Source organism: Coregonus clupeaformis, chromosome 33 (genome assembly GCF_020615455.1).
Source record: "Coregonus clupeaformis isolate EN_2021a chromosome 33, ASM2061545v1, whole genome shotgun sequence".
Taxonomy (NCBI): Eukaryota; Metazoa; Chordata; class Actinopteri; order Salmoniformes; family Salmonidae; genus Coregonus; species Coregonus clupeaformis.
The window spans coordinates 10472860-10495127 of NC_059224.1; the positions used below are offsets into that span (position 1 = coordinate 10472860).

General features: G+C 46.6%; 1 protein-coding gene across 1 annotated transcript in view; it reads left to right on the plus strand.

The window, feature by feature from the left end:
- Positions 1-388: 388 nt before the first annotated feature.
- LOC121548662 (kinesin-like protein KIF26B) overlaps positions 389-22268 on the plus strand; it is a 51242-nt gene continuing 29362 nt past the window's right edge. The window contains exons 1-7 of the mRNA XM_041860181.2: positions 389-412; positions 2452-2946; positions 5910-5998; positions 6189-6372; positions 12477-12704; positions 13012-13105; positions 16771-17021. Of these exons, the coding sequence (XP_041716115.1) occupies positions 389-412; positions 2452-2946; positions 5910-5998; positions 6189-6372; positions 12477-12704; positions 13012-13105; positions 16771-17021 (1365 nt within the window). The remainder of the gene's footprint in view (positions 413-2451; positions 2947-5909; positions 5999-6188; positions 6373-12476; positions 12705-13011; positions 13106-16770; positions 17022-22268) is intronic.

The following is a 22268-nucleotide window of genomic DNA, read 5'->3' on the forward strand; positions in this document are numbered from 1 at the left end:
CAACCGGATGCTTCACATTTATACATCTGGTGAAATATCTGGCACATTGTTCTAGCTGTGTTTATAGTTTGCACTTCACTGCCTCCCTGTGGACAACGAGGGGAATGCACAAAGAAACGCAATCAGTAGTGTGCCCGCACGCTCGCCTTCATTCACATCGCCACCACTAGCTCAACATGACAAGTCGCGCAAGTTCAAGGACTGGGTTAGAATAACATAATTGCTTAATATCTTTACTTAATTTTTTTTTACCCATGTACAAAAAAAAAAACATGACTGACTAAAGTAGACAGCATATCCTTCATCCTTGTCTTTGGCTTTGTTACATTTTCCTTTATAGTCAACAACCTATTGCTATGGCATCTCTCACTAGGAGAGAGAAGGAGAGATGTCCCACAGCAGGGAACCGAAGGTATTGGGTAAGGAACGCTTGATTTAATATGAACAAACATGTTTTTTCACATTCAGTATTTATCTTAAGTAGTTTAGATAGAACTGTGCAACCCACAGCCTAAGTATCTACTTATTATTTGATGACTAATATGCTTTGAAAACATTAGGTTGAATTTATGTTATGATGATATCATGGTACACTCAGAAAAAAAGGTGCTATCTAGACCCTAAAAGGGTTATTCTGCTGTCACCATAGGATAAACCTTTGAAGAACCCTTTTAGGTTCCATGTAGAACCCTTTCCACAGAGGATTCTACATGGAACCCAAAAGGGTTCTACCTGGAACCCTTTTGTTATCATATGGGGACAGCCCATACCCTTTTTCAAACCTATTTTCTAAGAGTGTAGTCATGATTGTTTTCTTGTCTGCAGTTTATTAAGGAGGTATTTGTGTATATTTCACAGACAACAGATGCTGCTCAATGTAAATCAACCAGATTCTACTCTGAGACTCAGACTGTGAGCGGTACAGTACTGCACGAGGACTGGAAATCAACAGACCGCCCCTCTCCAGAGGGCGAAGGATCCAACACCGACCCTCATGGAGCTTTGTGTCCGAGGACAGATTTCCTATCCAGGGGGTCTCTGGCGGGACCCTGCGCCGGTTCCAGATGTCCTGTGAGTGCCAGTGGATTTGGCACTGTTGGACACACCGTGGTGGGAAGTTGGAGTGTTCGGAAATCTGACGGAAAAGTTATTTGTGAGCATTGCACTGCAACTGTGGCTGCACTGAAGAGACAGGCACTGAGCCTCATCATTCCTCAATATGTCTTATGCAAGGTAGGCTGATCACTGCATCACTTTCTCTGGAAATGTGTTCTATGTAGTAAGTAGTAGCATACTTGTAGTGATACAATATACTTTATAACCAATGCCATATAGGAACAATTTAAGAGGTTTTGAATTTAAATGGTCAGAAAATGTGACTTAGAGGATTTGCCAAAGATTTGCCATAGGTTTTAGGATTTGCCACACATTTGAGCTGTTTATTAACAAAGCCTAATCAAAATTGATTGTCACATACTTAGACATTTTTTTCTGATTTTGAATTTGTAGCAGACACCAGTTCTAGTCATTCAGACTCATAGAGGATATCCCTAGAGTGAACTGATTCAAACTGATATAAATATTTTAATAAAACAACTGAAACCCCTATAACCTCATCAGCAGAGGCAACATAAAACATTTGCTTACCTCTCCTACAGAGAGGGACATGAAATAGAACAGGATGTTTTAAAATAAACCACAGGCCATTTATATGTGGAGAGAATACCTCATTTTTCAGACAAAGACAGTCAGTAGAAATCTGATAATGGCTTCTTGTAGTGTATTGACTTCCAGACCAGGGCCATAATGAGATCTGTCCTGTTATGAATCAGAAAGAAAATACTTCCTTAAATATTTAGGAGGGAGAAACAGGTCTCTGACAGCCTGGTCCGAGGTCTGTTTCCGCTGTTTACCAACTCCTATGGTCGTTGTTTTGCATGGTTCCAGATCTGTTTGTCTTTTTGCTATGACAAACAAACAACCAGATGTTGTCTATACAGCACAAACAGATCTGGGACCAGGCTAGGTCTCTGATGTCTCAGCTTTTAGGTTGGAGTTTGTTTGGGCACATCTGCTTTTTCTGGTTGACTTTGTTTTTTTGCAATAGTACAGTAGTTTGGGACTCAGAATGTGGTTCAGTGACGTTAACAGCTTGCGAGAGATACGTTTTGGAACGGAAGTTAAGGGAGTACAAGGACACAGAAATGAATGTATGCCATGCCACCATCTCTGTTCTATGACAGATGCCATTATAATGATTGATTCTGGAAATCAGGGTACTTGTTACCGTGCCACATTTTGATACATAGTTTCCTCAATGTCAGTCTTCAATGGTGATCAATTATCAACGTTTTCCACTTTTGTAATTCACTGTGTTGGGTTATTTTTGTGATTTAATTAGACTCGATGCATAGAACCATATTATATATCCCTTTTACGTTCACTCTATAGGATTCAACCTTGTCAGCCTATCTCCACGACAACCTTCAAGCCCACAGCACTACCATAGGCAACTGGGCTGTGGAGGAGGAGCAGAGTGGCTGTGACGTCTGTGGTGCCCACCTGATCCAGCTGAAGCAGGAGGCCATCCACCTGATCCTAGCCAGGGAGGAGCGTGCCAAGTGGGCCACTCCACCTATCGCCAAGCCCCTTCCTGGATCCATCTCCACCAAAACAGCACAGTCTAGCCCCCACCTCTCAGCCTTTTCCAGGAGCCAGAGCACCCCTGCCAAGCCCTCCCCTGGATCTGGATCCACCACCTTCAACACAGTAGCACCAAACCCCCACCTCTCAGCCTCCAGCAGGACCCAAAACTCCCCCAAGACACACCCTAAGAGGGTCTTGAAGCCCTCCTCCAGGATTGATAGATGGGTTGAGGAGCAGCAGCACCTGGCCTCCTCCATATCAATGTCAAGCAATAACGGAGTCCCAATCTTCCCCTACCAGGTACTCTACAGTCTACATCTAAAGCCTATAAGCTGTATATCATGACATTGCTCTGATATGGTTGTAGCTTTCATTATTATGGATTATAATGGAGGCTATATCAACCATTGCAAGACAATGTCATGACACATCCTCTACCAGGTAAGGGTACTGTACATCTAAAAGCTGTATATCAAGACATTGCTCTGACGACTGTAGTATCCGCCGTTAATATGACTTACAGCACATTTAAAAAGTATTCAGACCCCTTGACTTTTTCCACATTCTGTTACATTACAGCCTTATTCTAAAATGTATTAAATTGTTTTTCTTTCCTCATCAATCTACACACAATACCCCATAATGACAAAGCAAAAACAGGTTTTTAGAAAATGTTGCTAATGTATAAATTAGGTGCCTTTTGGCAAACTCCAAGTGGGCTGTCATGTGCCTTTTACTGAGGAGTGGAATCCATTTGCCCACTCTACCATAAAGGCCTGATTGGTGGAGTGCTGCAGAGATGGTTGTCCTTCTGGATGGTTCTCCCATCTCCACAGAGGAACTCCGGAGCTCTATCAGAGTGACCATCGGGTTCTTGGTCACCTCCCTGACCAAGGCCCTTCTCCACCAATTGCTCTGTTTGGCCAGGCGGCCAGCTCTAGGAAGAGGCTTGGTTGTTCCAAACTTCTTCCATTTAAGAATGATGGAGGCCACTGTATTGTTGAGTACCTTTAATGCTGCAGATAGATATATTATTTCTGTTTTTAATACATTTGCTAAAATTTCTAAAAACCTGTTTTTGCTTTGTCATTATGGGGTATTGTGTGTAGATTGATGAGGAAAACAAGTAATTTAATCCATTTTAGAATAAGGCTGTAGCGTAACAAAATGTGGAAAATGTAAAGGGATCTGAATACTTTCAGAATGCTGTAACAGAGTAGATCATGGCACATCCCCTGCTTGCACATCCTTTTATGGACTTAGCTATCTGTAAGGCCTGAGGAGATAATGCTCTTATAGAAAGTGTTGTCACTGTCAGCCTGTGATTAGGAGGAGAGGAAAGGAGAGGAGAAACAAGAGGAGGAAATGAGAGGAGTGGAGAGGAGAGGAGATGAGAAACGAGAGGAGAGGAGAGGAGAGGAGATGAGCGGAGAGGAAAGGGGGGAGAGGAGAGGAGGAGAGACAAGATGAGGAAATGAGAGGAGGAGGGATGAGGAGAGGAGGAGGAGGAGGAGAGGAGAAGATGGAAGAGGAGAGGATGGAAGAGGAGAGGAGGGATGAGGAGAGGAGGGAGGAGGAGAGGAGGGAAGAGGAGAGGAGGACTGGAGGGAGGAGGAGAGGAGGGATGAGGAGAGGAGGGAAGAGGAGGAGAGGAGAGGAGGGAAGAGGAGAGGAGGGAGGAGAGGAGAGGAGAGGAGGGAAGAGGAGAGGAGGGAGGAGGAGGGAAGAAGAGGGAAGAGGAGGAGAGAGGAGAGGAGGGAAGAGAAGAGGAGTAGAGAGGAGAGGAGAGCAGGGAAGAGGAGAGGAGGGAAGAGGAGAGGAGGGAAGAGGAGGGAAGAGGAGAGGAGGGAAGAGGAGAGGAGGGAAGAGGAGTGAAGGGGAGAGTAGAAGAGAGGAGAGGAGAGGAGGGGAGAGGAGAGGAGGATTAAAAGGATACTCTTATAGAGAGTGTTGTCACTGTCAGTCATGTGATTTATGGCGTCCAATCAGCCCCAATTAGATCCAGCCGGCTCATATAAAAACGACTGGTGAAATATTCATTATGCAGTACTATAACCCCCACAGTGCTAGCCGGTTAATACAGCCAGGACGGGAGTGGATGGATGGAAAGCATTTGAGGGGCCTTTAGTAGGCTACAGTAGCTTGTTCAGACAGAGATGCTTATACTGTATCTATGCATGCTTCCCAAATGGCACCCTATTCCCTATTTAGCGCACTACTTTTGACCGCTCTATGGTAGGGCTCTGGTCAAAAATAGTGTACTATATAGGGAATAGAGTACCATTTGGGACTCAGCCTATATCTCCATCAGTTCATTGGGGAGGGGTATAAAACAAAAAAGAAGAGTAGTGGAAGAACTTAACTTTACCCTGCACCCTCCAACCCCCCCCATCTCATTCCACATGTCAGTCATGCCCCAGGGTCCGTCATGGCTCTAATTGGTATTACATGGCTGGATGTCTCCAGGAGCAGTAGAGAGAGGAGAACATGGTTGTTATCTTGCCCTAGAAAGCTGAAACATTGATGAGACAGTAGAGCTGCAGAGGGGGCCACTATAAAACAAGTCTCTGGCTGTCATTTTCGCTCTCAGCCAAGACTTCATATGAACACATACAGGGAGTAGAGAGAAGGCCACAGCTTCCTGTCAATGTAACACACACACACACACACACACACACACACATACACACACATACACACACAGACACACACACACACCAGGGCTGGAGGGAAGGGAAAGCAGCATTGAGTTCAGAGTGGGACTCTTCACACACATCCTCTGCCTCGGGAGTATGTGCTGTGTAATAGTGAGATGCAGTACGTTCAGAGTATGTTCAGTAGGGGCACTGAGTCTGAATGTCTGAGTCATGTCTCAATTCAACCTATCTATATGTCCCATGTGTGACACTACTAGTCTATATGTAGAGCTATATGATGAATGTCCCATTAACCCAATGTGCTTTCATCCTAATGCCCCACATCTACAGATGAACCACTGATGAGCCACTCTTGGTCTAATTGCCTTAGTTCTACTCTGTGAGCTTTTATTCAGTCTCGGTTGGTATTAGGCAAAATGCCAATTTTAACCTTCTGACTAATCTAGCCTGGTCCCATACCAGCCAATTCTTCTATCATTGTGAAGCCATACTTTGGCATGACATTGAACAAACTCAAAGAGGAGTTGGCTACTAGCCCAAACAGACAGGACCGCCAGGCTATGGATATTCTAAACCTAAAGATGATCCTTCTCCTTCTCTCCACAGTTTTCAGAGGAGTTCTCAGAGGGACAGAGTGAGACTGTGCCGGTTCAGAGCAGTCCAATGACTCCTGCAACCTTGTCCTTTCTGGTCAGGTACTGTATGTGTAAAGCTGGTCAGTTAGATGTCTACAGAGTAGACATGGGTTCCTTCAGGTAGCTTTTAAATGAATGATTAAAACAAATCTTACATAATTAATCTGTTTCTCAATCAATCTGTTTCTCAATCATCATTGAGAATGTACCTACTGTGTTTTTGAAAGGTCCACATCCTGTCTTTCCACAGGGCAGCCCAGAAAATGAACCTGACGTCGAGGAGGAAGGGCCAAAGGTCCGCCCCCTCTCCCGTGGGTCCTCGCCCCCATTACACCACCTGCTACAGGGGCATCATCCAAAGGTCTCCACCCCCAATCCCCACCTGCCTCCTTCAAGCTGCCAACAGAGTCAAAGATGCACCTAATGTTAGCAAGGTAACCAACTGTACTCAATGGTTTACTTCAGTCTTGACCAACCAGGTCATTATTGTAAAATATAATTTGTTCTCAATTACTTTCCTGACTAAATAAATGTTAAAATGCATGTTTAAATAAAACATTTAATAAATAAACAAACAAATTAATAAATAAATAGTTCTCCCACAACCATTTGCTTAGAAGTGTTTCCAGAGTCATAAAGCGAGTGGCTGTGTGGGGGAGTGAAGAAGTTTCTATATCACCACTTATAATGTTAACATCATATGCTATAATGTGGTGCTGATGCCCTTTCGGTTTCTGCCCTCCCCCTCTGGGGTATAGCCATTGCTGTAGAGGAAATTGGTCTGCTGCGGCTAGTCTAGAGTTACAGATAACAGGCCAGGGCGCCATCTCATCCCATCACATCTAATCCCATCTCATCCCATCCCATCTCATCTCATCCCATCCCATCTCATCCCATCCCATCCCATCCCATCACAATACCCCATAATAACTAAGCAAAAACAGGTTATTAGAAATGTTTGCTAATTTATTAAATATAAAAAATGGAAATAGAACATTTACATAAGTATTCAGACCGTTTACTCAGTACTTTGTTGAAGCACCTTTGGCGCTGATTACAGCAACGAGTCTTCTTGGGTATGACGCTACAAGCTTGGCAAACCTGTATTTTGGAAGTTTCTCCCATTCTTCTCTGCAGATCCTCTTAAGCTCTGTCAGGTTGGATGGGGAGCGTTTCTGCACAGCTATTTTCAGGTCTCTCTAGAGATGTTCGAACGGGTGCAAGTCCGGGCTCTGGCTGGGCCACTCAATGACATTGAGACTTGTCCCGAAGCCACTCCTGCGTTGTCTTGGCTGTGTGCTTAGGGTCGTTGTCCTGTTGGAAGGTGAACCTTCACCCCAGTCTGAGGTTCTGAGCGCTCTGGAGCAGGTTTTCATCAAGGATCTCTCTCTACTTTGCTCTGTTCATCTTTGCCTTGATCTTGACTAGTCTCCCAGTTCCTGCTGCTGAAAAACATCACCACAGCATGATGCTGCCACCACCATGCTTCACCGTAGGGATGGTGCCAGGTTTCCTCCAGACGTGACGCTTTGCATTCAGGACATAGAGTTCAATCTTGGTTTCATCAATCCAGAGAATCTTGTTTCTCATGGTCTGAGAGTCTTTAGGTGCTTTTTGACAAACTCCAAGAGGGCTGTCATATGCCTTTTTACTGAGGAGTGGCTTCCGTCTGGCCACTCTACCATAAAGGCCTGATTGGTGGAGTGCTGCAGAGATGGTTGTCCTTCTGGAAGGTTCTCCCATCTCCACAGAGGAACTCTAGAGCTCTGTCAGAGTGACCATCGGGTTCTTGGTCACCTCCCTGACCAAGGCCCTTCTCCCCCGATTGCTCAGATTGGCCGGGCGGCCAGCTCTAGGAAGAGTCTTGGTGGTTCCAAACTTCTTCCATTTAAGAATTGATGGAGGCCACTGTGTTCTTGGGGACCTTCAATGCTGCAGAAATGTTTTGGTACCCTTCCCCAGAGCTGTGCCTCGACACAATCCTGTCTCGGAGCTCTACGGATAATTCCTTCGATCTCATGGTTTGGTTTTTGCTCTGACATGCACTGTCAACTGTGGAACCTTTTATAGACAGGTGTGTGCCTTTCCAAATCATGTTAAATCAATTGAATTTACCACAGGTGGACTCCAATCAGGTTGTAGAAACATCTCAAGGATGATCAATGGAAACAGGATGCACCTGAGCTCAATTTCGAGACTCATAGCAAAGGGTCTAAATACTTATGTAAATAAGGTATTTTATTATTTTATTTTCTATACATTTGCAAACATTTCTAAAAACCTTTTTTCGCTTTGTCATTATGGGGTATTGTGTGTAGATTGCTGAGGATTTCTTTTGATTTAATCCATTTTAGAATAAGGCTGTAACGTAAAAAAAATTGGAAAAAGTAAAAGGGTCTGAATACTTTACGAAGGCACTGTATGTACACTACCGTTGAAAAGTTTGGGGTCACTTAGAAATGTCCTTGTTTTCGAAAGAAAAGCAATTTTTTTGTCCATTAAAATAAAATAAAATAGATCAGAAATACAGTGTAGACATTGTTAATGTTGTAGATGGCTATTGTAGCTGGAAACGGCAGATTTTTTATGGAATATCTACATAGGCATACAGAGGCCCATTATCAGCAACCATCAGTCCTGTGTTCCAATGGCATGTTGTGTTTGCTAATCCAAGTTTATCATTTTAAAAGGCTAATTGATAATTAGAAAACCCTTTTGCAATTGTGTTAGCACAGCTGAAAACTGTTTAAACAGGCCTTCTTGAGACTAGTTGAGTATCTGGAGCATCGGCAATTGTGGGTTCGATTACAGGCTCAAAATGGCCAGAAACAAATAACTTTCTTCTGAAACTCGTCTGAGTAACTCGTTCTGAGTAATGAAGGCTATTCCATGCGAGAAATTGCCAAGAAACTGAAGATCTCGTACAACTCTGCGTACTATTCCCTTCACAGAACAGCGCACACTGGCTCTAACCAGAATAGAAAGAGGAGTGGGAGGCCCCGGTGCACAACTGAGCAAGAGGACAAATACATGTGTCTAGTTTGAGAAACAGATGCCTCACAGGTCCTCAACTGGCAGCTTCATTAAATTGTACCCGCAAAACACCAGTCACAACGTCAACAGTGAAGTGGTGACTCCGGGATGCTGACCTTCTAGGCAGAGTTGCTGGTAGTGTGGGCCGTGGACGCGGACATATAGCGGGCATTACGCACAGAGCCATCTCCAACTCAGTGCCGAGCTGGGCTGCGGTACATGACATCTATTGTCTGTGATCGTCTTATCTATTGGGCACACACGTCCCCCTCCTCTGGTCACCCAGGCATCGGCCGTACAGTGCGCTGCCTGACCGGGAAGTACTGGTGGCCTACCTTGGCTAAGGACGTGAGGGTGTATGTCTCCACCTGCTCGGTGTGTGCCCAGAGTAAGCCACCTAGGCACCTTCCAGCAGGTAAGTTACATCCCTAACCAGTTCCACAACGGCCATGGTCCCACTTATCAATTGTCTACCTAACTGATCTTCCCCTCTCTCAGGGTAACACCACCATCCTGGTCATTGTGGACCGCTTTTCTAAAGCCTGCCATCTCCTTCCTCTGCCCGGTCTCCCCACGGCCCTGCAAACTGCGGAAGCCCTGTTTACTCACATCTTCTGTTACTACGGGGTGCCAGAGGACATAGTGTCTGACTGGGGCCCCAGTTTACGTCCAGGGTCTGAAAGGCGTTCATGGAACGTCTGGGGGTCTCGGTCAGCCTGACCTCTGCGTTTCACCCCTTATCTAATGGGCAGGTGGAATGGGTGAATCAGGATGTGGGTAGGTTCCTGCGGTCCTACTGCTAGGACCGGCCGGGGGAGTGGTCGGTGTTCTTGCCATGGGCCGAATATGCCCAGAACTCTCTCCGCCACTCCTCCACTAACCTATCTCCATTTCAATGTGTTTTAGGTCATCAGCCAGTTCTGGCACCGTGGCATCAGAGCCAGACCAAAGCTCCTGCGGTGGATGACTGGTTTCAGCGCACGGAGGAGACGTGGAATGCTGCCCACGTCCACCTCCAGCGTGCCGTGCATCGCAAGAAGGCCAATGATGACCGCCACCGCAGTGAAGCCCCGGTCTTTGTACCGGGTGATCCGCCTGCCCTGCCGGAAGCTGAGCCTGCGGTTTATGGGGCCGTTCAAAGTCCTGAGGAGAGTAAACGAGTATACGTATAGGTTACTACTCCCTCCTGATTACCGTATTAACCCCTCGTTTCACGTGTCTCTCCTTAGGCCGGTGGTGGCTGGTCTGCTCCAGTAGTCTGAGGTGCGGGAGGTCGTCCACCCCCTCTGGACATCGAGGGGGCCCCGGCATACTCCGTCCATTCCATCCTGGATTCAAGGAGTCGGGTAGGGGGCCTTCAGTACCTCGTGGAGTGGGAGGGGTACGGTCCGGAGGAGCGGTGCTGGGTCCCGGTGAGGGATGTCCTCGATCCCTCCCTGTTGCGGAATTTCCACCGTCGCCATCCGGCTCGCCCTGCTCCGCGTCCTCCTGGCCGTCCCCGAGGCCGGTGTCGGCGCGCTGCTGGAGCTGCAAGTCAAGGGGGGAGTACTGTCACGAATTCCTCTGAAGCTGCCTCCTCTCCTTGTTCGGGCAGGCTTCGGCGCTCGTCGTCACCGGCCTTCTAGCCACTGCCGCTCCTCATCTCATAATTCCATTTGTTTTGTCTTGTTTTTACACACAACTGGTTTATATCCCCTCATCAGTACCTGTATAAGTGTTCCCTCTGCCCCACGTCTTTGTGTGTGATTGTTTTCCTGTAGAGGTGATGATATCTCGGTGGAGCTTTATTGTATGGTATCGCCGGGATATTCACCCCTGTGTTTTGTTTTTCTCCAGTGCGCCGTTATACCGCACTGTAGTGTTTTACGCATTGCTGCATACTGCTGTATCTGCCGAATAAACCATTTATTCTGTGTATTAACCTCCTGCGCCTGACTCCGTCCAAATCACCCGCTACAGGTTTTATAAGTTCAGTTAAATTCATTTAGCATTATTATGTGGTTCATTGTCTTCATATAGTGGTTCTGTGAGGTTCTGTTCCTGTCCATGTGCAGAGTCAGACCACAGAGGGATCTTAGTGAAGTGGCTGTTGGGGTCTTAGCTAACTGAACATAAAACCTCCCAGAGCCTTTAAATACACCATGTTCCTGAGTTAATCTCTGGACCTGTGGAAATCTGTTAACGTAGCATTCTTACTCAGGATATATAGGATATAGCCTAATGAATTAATAATAATTGATCATTGATTGGAGTTATGTAGTGCTTTTACAGACGCTGAAAGTTATTTTCACACTTTAGAGCATACAATTACAAATAGAATCACGTCACCGAATTATAGGATCTCAATGCTTTATAGTACATAAACTCACCTCATCCACCACCAATGTGTAGCCTATATGAACCGTTAATCCAGTTCTGTCCTCTCTACCACTACTCTATGGGTGTCGAAGTCAGAGTGACAGACACTTTGCTTTCATCTGTACAGGTTTTCCTCTACATACTAATTCTCTTTTAACAAAGTTAGTATAAAAGAGATACCATCTCGTGAACAGCAGGGGTCCAGAGCTGTAGAAGTATGCTGCCTTCGTATTTCATACAATTCACCAGTATACGTGACGTTCGAAATCTCTCCTCAGATGCCTAGCCGTGCTAAATCCCTTTTACGTTTAGCTTAACGTCTTCTTACACCTTTTCAAAGGAAACATATAAATAGCAGGGGATAGAAGCGAATACAATCCGGAAAGCTGGGAGACTGGCAAGGTATAAAGCAACTGCTGTGTCTGTCATTTCCAACCTGCTTTAATAACGATCACTTTTTCAGATCCTCCCTGTGACCCATATTGACAGCTGCTTTGACTATTCTACAATCACATCTGATGCTTTAGGCATTATTGTTTAGGATTTAGATTATTTAATAATGCATGGATTTTTATGCCTTTTTGGTTCTATCGGTTTTCTGATGTTTTTCCCATATGGAATATTTAAAGCGGCAATCAGTAGTTGAAACAATAGCAAAGAGTCCTCCCCACCACTGTTTCAGGAGAAAGTGGAGGGATGGCGCTGGAAAAATGTAACCACTCTCAAATTCAAAGACAGAGCTATAGATGCAAGGACTGACCATCCATGATATCAAAATGATAGTTTGAACCATGTTATTTGTTTACAAACATTGAAGTAAAACAAGCTTATATTTTGGGTTCTGATGGGGTACAACAGTTGAACTAAGCTCATGAGGCATTTATAAGTTACAGTATATACTTCAAGAATCAATGGGTACATATCATTAATTTACAAGTCCAAAAATGGATGCAACAGCTGCTGCTTGCCTCTTTAAGTACTCTTTTAGCTTTTACGACGGAGAGAAAGTCAGGCGACAGAACTTCATGCATACAGTAGGTCCATCATTTCCCTCCTCTGCCCAACATCCATTCATCCCAGCTCCCAACCGTCCCACCGAAAAAGAACTTGACAAATCTTCACCATCGGGTTTAATCTCTCCCTACAGGTCAAAGTGGTGCTGCGAGTCTGCCCCTCTTCCTCCGTACCCCCTTCCCAGCCCCAGCCACCCATTCTCAGAGTGGACACAGCTAAAAGAAGGGTCACCATGATGGACCCAGCTACCAACCACAATCAACAGCTACACTCAAACTCTACACCGACACACGCTGGGGCAGCCATGGGTCCCTCTAAGACATATGTCTTTGACGCAGCCTACCCCTCAGAGTCAACCCAGGTCCGTGGATACAGTACAGTACAGTTGGTTTGTTATCTCTGTCTGCTGACCTGAAAACTGAAGGGACATTAAATGCAGTTTCCAGATAGCCATCGCTATGTCGTAGACTCTCAGCCTCTTCCCTTTCCTAGCATTGTGGGTTAGTGTTGTTTGATGGATCGGACACATTAAGCCAGAGCATTTTATTAATTCATTCTTCTCAACTTTTGTTTTATTTGTGTTTTTAACAGCAGGTTAAATGCTAAGGTGGATGGATGGATTCACCCTCCTTTTCTCATTTTTTCACCCTCCTTTTTGTCTCTTCCAGGCGGAGGTGTGTGTAGGTATTCTGCCTGACGTCATCTGTTCTGTGGTCAACGGGGCAGACGGCTGCATTCTGTGTTTTGGACATGGTGAAGTGGGTAAGTAATGACTGTATGTGGCCAGGATGGCCAACCCTCATATGGAGGATGGTATTACCACAACCCCTTTTACATAAGGAACAGATCCATCTCTTTCATACATCCCTTCCATCCATCTATTTCCTATGAGCGGTGGCATGGGAGGTGCTTCATCCATCTCCCTTTATCCCTCACTTCCCTTTGGGAGCAGTGGTGACATGGAGGTGTTCCCATCCATTCTCTCTTCCTTCATTTATCCCTTCTTCCATTTCGTTCATCTTCCACCTCTTCAACAAGTAAAAGCGGGAGATTCATCCATAATGAATCCCAAGTGTTTTCCAGCTTCTTCCACCTATGTTTCGCACGTGAAACATGTCAACACGACGAGGCGAGACCAAAAATATTTTGTCAAGCAGGAGGAGGCTTTTAATAGACGATTGTCAGTGTTACACAAATAAATAAACCCCCTCTCTTTCTACTACACATGACGTCACTAGCCATAAATCAGATTGAATTAGTCAGGTGGTGTAGATGGCGGCTGGTCGGCTGCCAGGGGATATCTTTCTCTCTCCCTCCGCAGAATGAACCTCTGCAATGAATAATGGACTAAATCAATTCTCAATTCGTCTGGAATCTAGCCGAACTCTGCTAGCCGAACCTAACGAGTGTGCTCGCATACTCCTTTAAAATAACTTCGCTTGAAAAATGAGAAAAAAGCGTCAATAGTACTGTTTTTCCATTTTGAGACGCCAAAGACAGTATAGACTTCCTCAAAATAGTCAGAATTAATCTAAGATAACTCAAGAAATCTGTTTTTGCCAAAGAGATCTTAGTCACGCAATTTTACATCTGACTACATAAGATGTTTGGTGCACTATTTTTCTATGAAAAAAATTGCATGAAAACAAGTCGTCTCTCGTGCATGACAACAAAAACATTATTGAAGAATCCCTACTGTTGACCAATCACCGACGAAGGGGCATAGACTTCGGCTCCGAACTTTGGCTTGCCTCCAGAAAAAATGTTGTGTCCCCGAACAGCCGAAAAACCCCTCAGCGAAGTCCAAAACGAACAAAAACGTTGAATGTTTCTGTATTTTAAATTTTTTTGTCATTTAGCAGACGCTCTTATCCAGAGCGACTTACAGTTAGTGAGTGCATACATTTTTCATACTGGCCCCCCGTGGAAAACGAACCCACAACCCTGGCGTTGCAAGCGCCATGCTCCACCAACTGAGCTACAGGGGACCCCTGTATCCAGTACCACCTCTGTCCCTAAGCAATTTGAATGTCTAGTCCCAAACGTGGGCCTTGGTAATAATGCCCATTTGACACTAATGGGAATTTATCGCCCTTCCTCAGTCTCCTTATGTGCTCTTAACAAATTGTCTGACCTGCTGTCTAACTATGCTAAATCCAACTTTAAACAACCCGAAAAATTATTCAAACAAATACCCCTCATAAGTTTACAGTCAATGGGATATTTTCCAATGAGTTCAGTGACCATTCTCCAGTTGCCTGCATATGAGATGTTAAGATACCTAAATCTCGCTCATGCATTATTATAAAGATAAATCTTTTAATGAGCAAAATGTTCTGTCTGAGCTGAGGTTGAGTGACTGGTGGGTTGTGTCAACTATCACTGACTCGGATCAGGCCCTATTGTTTTATATCCCTGTTTAACTCTGTTGCAGATAAACATGCGCTGCACAAAATGCTAAGGGTGAAGACAGATCTAATCCTTGGTTCACGCATGAGTTGTCTGTGAAATTACAGGAAAGAAATGTAGCTTGGGCTAAAAGCAAGACTGACTGAGTAAATTTACATGCACACTAATAATTTGATATTATCCTGATTATGGCAGAAGGCCGAATATGGCATTAGTCATGTAAACACCTTACTCTGTTTATCTTAATCGGCGTCAGGTCATAATTGAAGTAAGCATACGCTGATTTAAACAGCTTGTTTTCTAAGCATTCTTTCACATCATTAGGACATGTAAACAGCTTAATCAGCGTTCCAGCGGTATATTTGATCTGCACATGTGCCAGCACCAGGTAGCGCAAGCTTCCCTCTTATGCGTGAGTGAAGTGAGTTCAGAAAAACTGAAAGAACGCATCTCAAATAGTCTTCGCAAAAATAACATAGTCACTGTGGTAGAACGTTTGTTTTGATTGGTGATTTACATTGATAAAAAGTCCCATCAGTAGCCAGATTTCAGATGTTTCCATGTAAACACGATTATTAGGGAAATCGTTCTTGCAAAGCATGTAAACGTTTTAAACAAACTATTATATTAATCTGACTATCCACAATATCGCATTATTGTGTGCATCTAACCGTGCTCACTGATTCTACGTCTTATTGGTCCTTCAGACACTTGAGAAATAGATGTCTATCTCTTGTTAGAAAAGCAAAATCAACATATTTCTTGAATTGTGTATCAGAGAGTGGTGGTAATCCATCTTATTTCTGGAAAGTGGTCAAATCTTTTAAACAAAACTCCACCCCCTCTTTGCCCCAGCAGGTTTTGACAGCCTCTAGTCCCATACTAGACAAAATGGACACTTGTGGTGCTTTTAATGACCATTTTTCTTCAGCTGGTGACCTGTTTGTAAGGATAGTCTAATTAATCTCAATTAGGGTGTTAGGGTGTTAACCTAGTAGCTGAGGATTGTAACTGTTTTTCATAAATGTTGTGTTTTATATTGATTTCTGTTTTATTTTACATTGTATTGGTTGTTGTGATCAGAGCACCATTGGGAATGAGAGCATTGTCTCAATGGGATTTCCCTGAATAAATAAACTACATAAAAAAGCTCCGAAAGTGTTCGTTGTGGGCATCAGGGAAGAACCCTTTTTGATTTAAGTGGCATCTTTTTTCAATGAGTGTAATGGAGGAGGATAAGGGTCTGCTAATAAGTGACAGTGGTATACAATGTAAAGTGCTGTTTGTAAATCCAATATGTTATTATTAATACATTTTCTTCTGAAAATCAGGGAAATATTGTGGTCTTCTGTAGCTCAATTGGTAGAGCATGGCGCTTGTAACGCCAGGGTAGTGGGTTCGATCCCCGGGACCACCCATACGTAAAAATTTATGCACACATGACTGTAAGTCACTTTGGATAAAAGCGTCTGCTAAATTGCATATTATTATTATTATTATTAAATATGTTCTGTAAATACTGCCATTTCAGAGGACTGTATTTTGACTGTTTTGGGTGAGGACAATTAACACTGCTTAGTTAGAACCTTAATTTGGGGGAAATCTGCCCTTTCCAACCCCTCTGTCCTCCAAGTTAACTGTACAATGGGGACATAATATGATGCTGGATGGCAGTGCAGTTGAAGGTCTCTAGTACTGTAAATACTGCCAGTTCCAATGAGCCTGTTGTGATTTGTGTAATTAGATCATGTTCGTCTTAAGAAACATGGTATTAGACCAACTCTGACCCCTGCCCCCCTTCCCACAAGTTGTTTCCCAAGATGCTCTCGCTTTCTCTCTCTCTCTGTCTCTCTCTCTCACGCACACACATGCGTGCTGCACACACACACACAAACACACTTACACACATACACGCACGCGCGCGCACACACACGCACATACACACACACACACACGCAGGGAGAGAGAGAGAACCCAAACTGACTGTGTTGTGTGTGCCTTATTGCTGTATTTAACAGAGAAGTCCCACACCATGATGGGTAGTGATAGCAGTAGCCAGAGTCTAGGGGTCATCCCCTGTGCCATCTCCTGGTTCTACAGTCACATGGAGAGGAGGAGGGAGAGGACTGGGGCCAGCCTGGCTGTGTCTGTCTCTGCTATGGAGGTCTGTGGGGAGGACGAGGTCATCAGGGACTTACTGTCAGGCAACCTCCAGGACAGCCCACCAGCAGACCTATATTTCTATGGGGACCCCATCTATGGAATGCAGGTAAATTATGATCGATGGTATTATTGTTGTGGACTGTTCAGGTCAGATAGAAATTTGAAACGCTTATAGAACAGACTTGAGTCTTTGTTATGCTGAACATGGAATCGTCAGTTCTGCATTTAACTTTTCTATGTGCAGCATTAGTGTGAAATCTGTGCATAAGTACATTTTCGTAATGAAGCCCCAGGTCTTAAGAACATTGAAAAACATGTGCTGCTGTAGTTACACTGTTATCACTACATACAGTATGCCACTAAGGTGTCATGTCACACTAAGGGTATCTTGTATAATGACTGTGTTTTGTTTGTTAATGCCCCAGTCATGAACTAAATACACTAGTTCATCCCTTATTCAGATGTATTGTCAAAAAAGCCAGGTAGTGGGAGTTAACGTATTTACGCTACATAGTCCCAGTTACATAATGACATTGGCATTGTCACATTGAACAACATTTAATATTACAATTCATGCTGTGCAGGGCCGGATTCTGTGCTAGAGTTCCTCTATCCCCCTCTCTCCCTCTCTACATACAGTGCCTTCAGAAAATATTCATACCCCTTGACTTATTCCACATTTTGTTGTGTTACAGCCAGAATTCAAAATGGATTAAATATATTTTTTTCTCACCCATCTACACACAATACCCCATAATCACAAAGTGAAAACATGTTTAAGAAATCTTTGCAAATTTACTGAAAAGGAAATGCAGAAATATCTCATTTAGATAAGTATTCACACCACTGAGTCAATACATGTTAGAATCACCTTCGTCAGCGATTACAGCTGTGAGTCTTTCTGGGTAAGTCTCTAAGAGCTTTGCACATCTGGATTGTAAGTATTTGCAAAAAAATCATTGCTAGACTGCCATTTTCAAGTCTTGCCATAGAATTTCAAGCAGATTAAAGTCAAAACTGTAACTAGGCACTTGTCAACGATGTAGTGATGGTGTGGTGGGGAATCAGGCGCAGAAGCAGAGGTACAGTCCAACAAGACTTTACTATGCAAAATAATCCACAAACGGCAGGAGGCCAAACAGACGCGCACAGGCGTCAACACACGATCGCACGAAAACACAGTGCGCAAAACTCTCCTAAACAGAGGAGGACACTACTAATACTGGCGTACTGGAAAAATAACACAGCTACGCAACCATCTGACAAGCGACAATTACACACAACACTATACACACAAACAGGGAACTAAATAGGGTGCATAATGAGACCTAACACAAAACAGGTGTGGCTAACAGACAAAACTAATCAAACAGGAAACACAGAACATAGAACGGTGGCAGCTAGAATTCCGGAGACGACGAACGCCGAAGCCTGCCCGAACAAGGGAGAGAGGCAGCCTCGGCCGAAACCGTGACAGTACCCCCCCCTTGACGCGCGGCTCCAGACGCGCGCCGACTCCGGCCTTGGGGACGACCCGGAGGCCGCGGCGCAGGGCGCGTTGGATACCCCCGATGGAATTCCGTCAGGAGCGACGGGTCCAAAATGTCTCTCCTCGGCACCCAGCACCGCTCCTCCGGACCGTACCCCTCCCACTCCACTAGATACTGAAGACCCCCCCTCCGACGTCTAGAATCCAAGATGGATCTCACGGTGTACGCCGGTGCCCCCTCGATGTCCAACGGGGGCGGAGGAGTCTCCAAGATCTCATGTTCTTGGAGTGGGCCCGCTACCACCGGCCTGAGAAGGGACACATGGAACGAGGGGTTAATACACTTATACTCCACTGGTAACTGTAATCTATAACAAACCTCGTTCAACCTTCTCAGGACTTTAAATGGCCCTACAAACCGCCGACCCAGTTTCCGACAGGGCAGGCGGAGGGGCAGGTTTCTGGCAGAGAGCCAGACTCGATCTCCAGGTGCGTACACAGGCCCCTCACTGCGGTGTAGGTCGGCGCTCGTCTTCTGTCGACGTATGGCACGCTGCAGATGGACGTGTGCAGCGTTCCACGTCTCCTCCGAGCGCCGCACCCACTCATCCACAGCGGGGGCCTCGATCTGGCTCTCATGCCATGGTGCCAGAACCGGCTGGTACCCTAAAACACACTGAAAAGGGGTTAGTTGGGTGGAGGAGTGGCGGAGAGAGTTCTGTGCCATCTCGGCCCAGGGCACATATCTCGCCCACTCCTCCGGCCGGTCCCGGCAGTATGTTCTGAGAAACCTGCCCACATCCTGGTTTATGCGTTCCACCTGCCCATTACTCTCCGGGTGGTAACCCGAGGTGAGGCTCACCGAGACCCCCAACCGCTCCATAAAAGCTCTCCAGACTCTGGAGGTGAATTGGGGACCCCGGTCAGCCACAATGTCCTCGGGCACCCCGTAGTGCCGGAACACATGAGTGAATAGTGCTTCGGCGGTCTGTAGGGCAGTAGGAAGACCCGGCATGGGGAGCAAACGACAGGCCTTAGAGAACCGGTCCACAACGACCAGGAGTGTAGTATTCCCTTGAGAGAGGGGAAGGTCAGTTATAAAATCCACCGAGAGGTGGGACCATGGTCGTTGTGGAACGGGCAGGGGCAGTAACTTACCCCTAGGCAGATGTCTAGGCGCCTTACACTGGGCGCACACCGAGCAGGAGGAAACATAAACCCTCACATCCCTGGCCAACGTGGGCCACCAATATTTGGCACTAAGACAGTGCACTGTCCGGCCGATACCCGGATGTCCAGAGGAGGGTGACGTGTGAGCCCAATAGATCAATCGATCCCGACACTCGAGCGGAACATACTTCCGACCCTCCGGGCATTGTGGTGGATTAGGGTCGGTGCGTAATGCCCGCTCGAGCTCAGAATCGAGCTCCCACACCACCGGTGCCACTAGACACGACTCCGGCAGTATGGGAGTGGGCTCCACGGACCTCTCCTCCCCGTCATACCGCCGAGACAGCGCATCTGCCTTACCGTTTTGTGACCCAGGGATGTAGGTGATCTTAAAAGAGAAACGGGTCAAAAACATACTCCATCTAGCCTGTCGAGGGTTCAGCCTCCTCGCTGCCCGGATGTACTCCAGGTTACGGTGGTCCGTCAAAATGAGGAAAGGGTGTTGAGCCCCCTCAAGCCAGTGCCTCCACACCTTAAGGGCCTGTACCACAGCTAACAGCTCCCTGTCCCCTACGTCATAATTTCGCTCCGCCGGGCTGAGCTTCTTGGAATAGAAGGCACAGGGGCGGAGTTTAGGTGGCGCGCCTGACCGTTGGGAAAGCACGGCGCCAATACCGGCCTCAGACGCGTCCACCTCTACCTGAAATGGTAAAGAGGGATCCGGATGCGCCAGCACCGGAGCCGAGGTGAACAGGTCCTTCAGCTTCTCAAACGCCCTGTCCGCCTCGACTGACCACTGCAGACGCACCGGGCCCCCCTTTAAGAGAGACGTGATGGGAGCTGCCACTTGCCCAAAACCCCGGATAAACCTCCGGTAGTAATTCGCAAACCCCAAAAACTGCTGCACCTCTTTCACAGTGGTTGGTGTTTGCCAATTACGCACGGCTGACACTCGGTCTACCTCCATCTTCACCCCTGACGCAGACAACTGATACCCCAAAAAGGAAATCGACTCCTGGAAAAACAGACACTTCTCTGCCTTCACATACAGGTCGTGCTCCACCAGCCTCCGCAACACCCTGCGCACCAGGGCCACATGCTCGACACGGGTAGGTGAGTACACGAGAATGTCATCTATGTACACCACGACTCCCTGTCCCTGCATGTCCCTGAAGATCTCATCCACGAATGATTGGAAAACTGACGGAGCATTCATCAACCCGTATGGCATGACTAGATACTCGTAATGGCCCGAGGTGGTACTAAAGGCTGTTTTCCATTCATCATCCTTCCTGATGCGCACCAAGTTGTACGCGCTCCTGAGATCTAATTTCGTGAAGAAACGCGCCCCATGCAACGACTCAGTCATGGTCGCAATCAGCGGGAGTGGATAACTATACTTCACCGTAATCTGATTGAGACCACGGTAATCGATGCACGGACGCAAACCCCCATCCTTCTTCTTCACGAAAAAGAAACTCGAGGACGCGGGGGAAGTGGACGGCCGTATGTATCCTTGTCTCAGTGATTCGTCTATGTAAACCTCCATAGCTTTCTTCTCCTCCTGAGACAGAGGATACACATGACTCCGTGGGAGCGCAGCTCCTGCCTGAAGGTCTATCGCACAATCCCCCTGCCTATGGGGTGGCAACCGCGTCGCCCTCGCCTTACTAAACGCAATAGCCAAATCCCCATACTCAGGTGGAATGTGCAATGCGGGCACCTGGTTTGGACTCTCCACCGAGGTAGCCCCTATGGAAACGCCCAAACATCTACCCACACACTGAGCAGACCACTCCATCAGAGCCCTCTCCTGCCACGAAATAACGGGGTTATGGGTACTTAACCAGGGCATGCCCAGCACCACCGGATACGCAGGAGAGTCAATCAGAAACAGTTGAATTATCTCCTGATGACTCCCCTGCGCACACATCCTAAGTGGCGCCGTGACCTCCCTGATTAAGCCCGTACCCAACGGACGACTATCTAGGGCGTGAACGGGAAAAGGAACATCAACAGGGAGAAGGGGAAACCCTAACTCTAAACAAAACTTCTTATCAATAAAATTCCCAGCCGCGCCTGAATCTACCAGCGCCTTATACTGAGGTGCCACCTGCGGAAAACGCACAGGCATACAAAAATGGGCAACAGTGAGCTCTGGGTGAGTGGGGCGCCTACTCACCTGGAGGGAATCCCCAGTGCGGGACCTGTCGTCATCTCCCCGAGGAGGCCATCCCCAGCACCTAGCCGCGGTGTGTCCTCCCCGACCACAGTTGGTGCAGTGGATGGACCCCCTCACCTGCCGACTCCTCCTATCTCTAGCGCCAGCGCCCCCGAGCTCCATAGGACACGGCTCGGATGCGCTGGAGGGTGAAATGGACGGACCCCCTCAGGACGTCCGCGGGTGGCCAATAGGTTATCTAACCTGATTGACATGTCGACCAGCTGGTCGAAAGAGAGACTGGTGTCCCTACAGGCCAGCTCCCTACGGACGTCCTCTCTTAGGCTACATCGATATATATCGACGAGGGCCCGCTCATTCCACCCTGCATCAGCCGCTAGAGTACGGAATTCAAGCGCGAATTCCTGAGCACTCCTCCTCCCCTGCCGGAGGAAGACCAGACGCTCCCCGCCGCTTTCCCCTCCGGGGATGGTCGAACACCGCCCTAAAGCGGCGGGAGAACTCGTCGTAGG